The sequence below is a fragment of the Mandrillus leucophaeus genome, unplaced genomic scaffold, assembly GCF_000951045.1.
Source record: "Mandrillus leucophaeus isolate KB7577 unplaced genomic scaffold, Mleu.le_1.0 Scaffold435, whole genome shotgun sequence".
NCBI lineage: Eukaryota > Metazoa > Chordata > Mammalia > Primates > Cercopithecidae > Mandrillus > Mandrillus leucophaeus.
The window spans coordinates 119,083-121,732 of record NW_012104643.1 but is presented as its reverse complement, the minus strand read 5'-3'; the positions used below and the strand labels follow the sequence as shown (position 1 = coordinate 121,732).

Genomic DNA, 2,650 nt, shown 5'->3' with positions numbered 1-2,650 from the left:
GGGCGTGGTGGTGCATGCCTGTAATCCCAGCTATTTGGGAGGCTGAGACAGGAGAATTGCTTGAACTCAGGAGGCCGAGGTTGCAGTGAGCTGAGATCATACCACTGCACTCCAACCTGGGCAACAAGAGTGAAACTCTGTCTCAAAAACAAAAAAAAACTAAAATATAGTTTTATATAAATGTGTACTATATAAGTTTATATTCACTAGGAAACGAATAATAATCTCGAGTATAAATTCACATAAAAATGCAGCAGACTTGGCGCTCACACCTGTAATCCCAGCACTTTTGGGAGGTCGAGGCAGGAGGATCGTTTGAGCCCAGGAGTTCAAGACCAGCTTGGGGAACATAGTGAGACCCCGTCTCTACCAAAAAAAAAAAAAAAAAAAAAAAAAATTAGCTGGGTGAGGTGGTGTGAGCCTGTGGTCCCAGCTACTTGAGAGGCTGACGGGGGAGGATCACCTTGGCCTGGGAGGTCAAGGCGGCTACAGTGAGCCAGGATCATGTCACTGCACTCCAGCCTGGGTAACAGAACCAGACTCTGTCTCCGCCCCAACCTAAAACAAACAAAAACACTTTTTGAGGCTGAGGTGGACAAACTGCTTAAGCCCAGGAGTTTAAGACCAGCCTGGGCAACATGGCGAACCCCTGTGTCTACAAAAAATACGAAAATTAGCTGGGCACGGTGGGCTGTCCCAGCTACTCAGGAAGGATCACCTGGGCCTGGGGAGGCCAAGACCGCAGTGAGCTGGGATTGCGCCACTGTACTTCAGCCTGGGCCACAGAGTGATACAGTCTCAAAAAACAAAACAAAGGCCGGGCGCGGTGGCTCACGCCTGTAATCCCAGCAGTTTGGGGGGCCGAGGCGGACAGATCACAAGGTCAGGAGGTTCAAGACCAGCCTGACCAACATGGTGAAACCCTGTCTCTACTAAAAATACAAAAATTAGCTGGGCTTGGTGGCGCATGCGTATAATCCCAGCTACTCAGGAGGCTGAGGCAGGAGAATCGCTTGAACCCGGGAGGCGGAGGTTGCAGTGAGCTGAGATCGTACCACTGCACTCAAGCCCAGGGACAGAGCAAGACTCCATCTCAAAAAACAAAAACAAACAAACAAACAAAAAGATTCAGCAAACACTTGAACAATGACTGCAACTCAGTTTTTGTTTTGTTTTGTTTTTTTGAGGTAGACTTTTTCTCTCGTCTCCCAGGCTGGAGTGCAGTGGCGCCATCTCGGCTCACTGCAACCTCTGCCTCCTGGGGTTCAAGTGATTTTCCTGCCTCAGCCTCCTGAGGCTGGGACTACAGGTTCCTGCCACCACACCCGGCTAATTTTTAGTCTTTTTGGTTGAGATGGGGTTTTAGCATGTTGGCCAGGCTGGTCTTGAACTCCTGACCTCAGGTGATCTGTCTGCCTCGGCCCCCTCAAAGTGCTGGGATCACAGGCCTGAGCCACTGCACCCAGCCGCAATTCAAGTTTTTATATATTAAGGTGTTTTAAATATGCAGTCCGAGGAGGTTATGCATTTAGTCCCGGTTTGAGCATCACAAACATGCACACAAATGACACACCCCCCTCCGCCCCATAAACACAGACAATAATTAGGGATCAACTAAAAATAAATATTAAATGTCTGGTCCATGATTTCGGATGAAAGGGGCCTGGGACAACGAAGGCCATGATGTAGACCAAGGAGGCCGCCCCCAGGGCCCAGCGAGCATGGGTCAGAGGAGGTGGACGGGGCCTGTCAGACACGGCTTGTGTCACTCCTCAAAGCCAGGCTGGCCAGGTCTGCCTGAAACCCACAACTGCTCCCAGGGGCCTCTGCCAGAGGGGCTTGCACTGGCCTGGCTCACACCGGGCTCCCCAACCAGCGGATGGATGGCTTCAGGAAGGTTCCTGGGGGGCACACGACCAGCCCTCAGCCCCTCCATGTGCCTTAGGAAACAGCTGGCCTCAAGCCCATTTTCAGTCTGTGTTACAGAAACGTTCATTTCCATCAGCAAATCGCTGAGTAAATACAGAGAAGCAGTGACGATGACGATCCCCGCTCCGTAACCGCGAGTGTGCTGAGGCCGGTGGAGGCTCAGGCGCTGCCACCCAACGCTCACCTTTACCTTCTTCCCTTTTCTCTTCTTCACTCGATGTTGGCGTTTCTTAGATCTTGTCGCTGAGCCCTTACTTTTTGCGGATGGTCCGGACGGGGTTTTCTTTCTTCCCGGCACTTTCTTCCGTCTTCCTAAGGAGAAGAGGTTGAAGTCTGTGCTTCTCTGTGCTGGGCCCTCCCCACCCCATTCCTGCGAGTCCAGCCCAGAGGACGGAGCCCAGGAGCCGGCACAGCAGGACCACACGCACTGCCTTGCATTTTTTTTTTTTCTTTTTTTTGAGACAGGCTTTTGCTCTGTCACGCAGGCTGGAGTGCAGTGGCATGATCTCAGCTCACAGCAGGCTCAAACTCCTGGGCTCAAGTGATTCTCCTGCCTCAGCCTCCCAAGCAGCTTGAACTACGGGCATGCACCACCGTGCCCAGCTCATTGTCTTTATAGATAGGGCTCACCATGTCGCCCAAGCTGGTCTCTGAACTCCAGCAATCCTCCTGCCTCAGCCTCCTAAAGAGCTAGGATTACAGGTGTGAGCCACTGCCCCTG

The 2,650-nt window shown here is 52.1% G+C and overlaps 1 protein-coding gene across 3 annotated transcripts in view; it reads right to left on the bottom strand.

Moving 5' to 3' along the window:
• Positions 1 to 2,650, bottom strand: part of PHRF1 (PHD and ring finger domains 1) — a 39,090-nt gene that overhangs the window by 7,890 nt on the left and 28,550 nt on the right. For all 3 annotated transcript variants that reach the window (XM_011993819.1, XM_011993820.1, XM_011993821.1), the window contains exon 9: positions 2,114 to 2,241. In XM_011993819.1, coding sequence (XP_011849209.1) covers positions 2,114 to 2,241 — 128 coding nt within the window. The remainder of the gene's footprint in view (positions 1 to 2,113; positions 2,242 to 2,650) is intronic.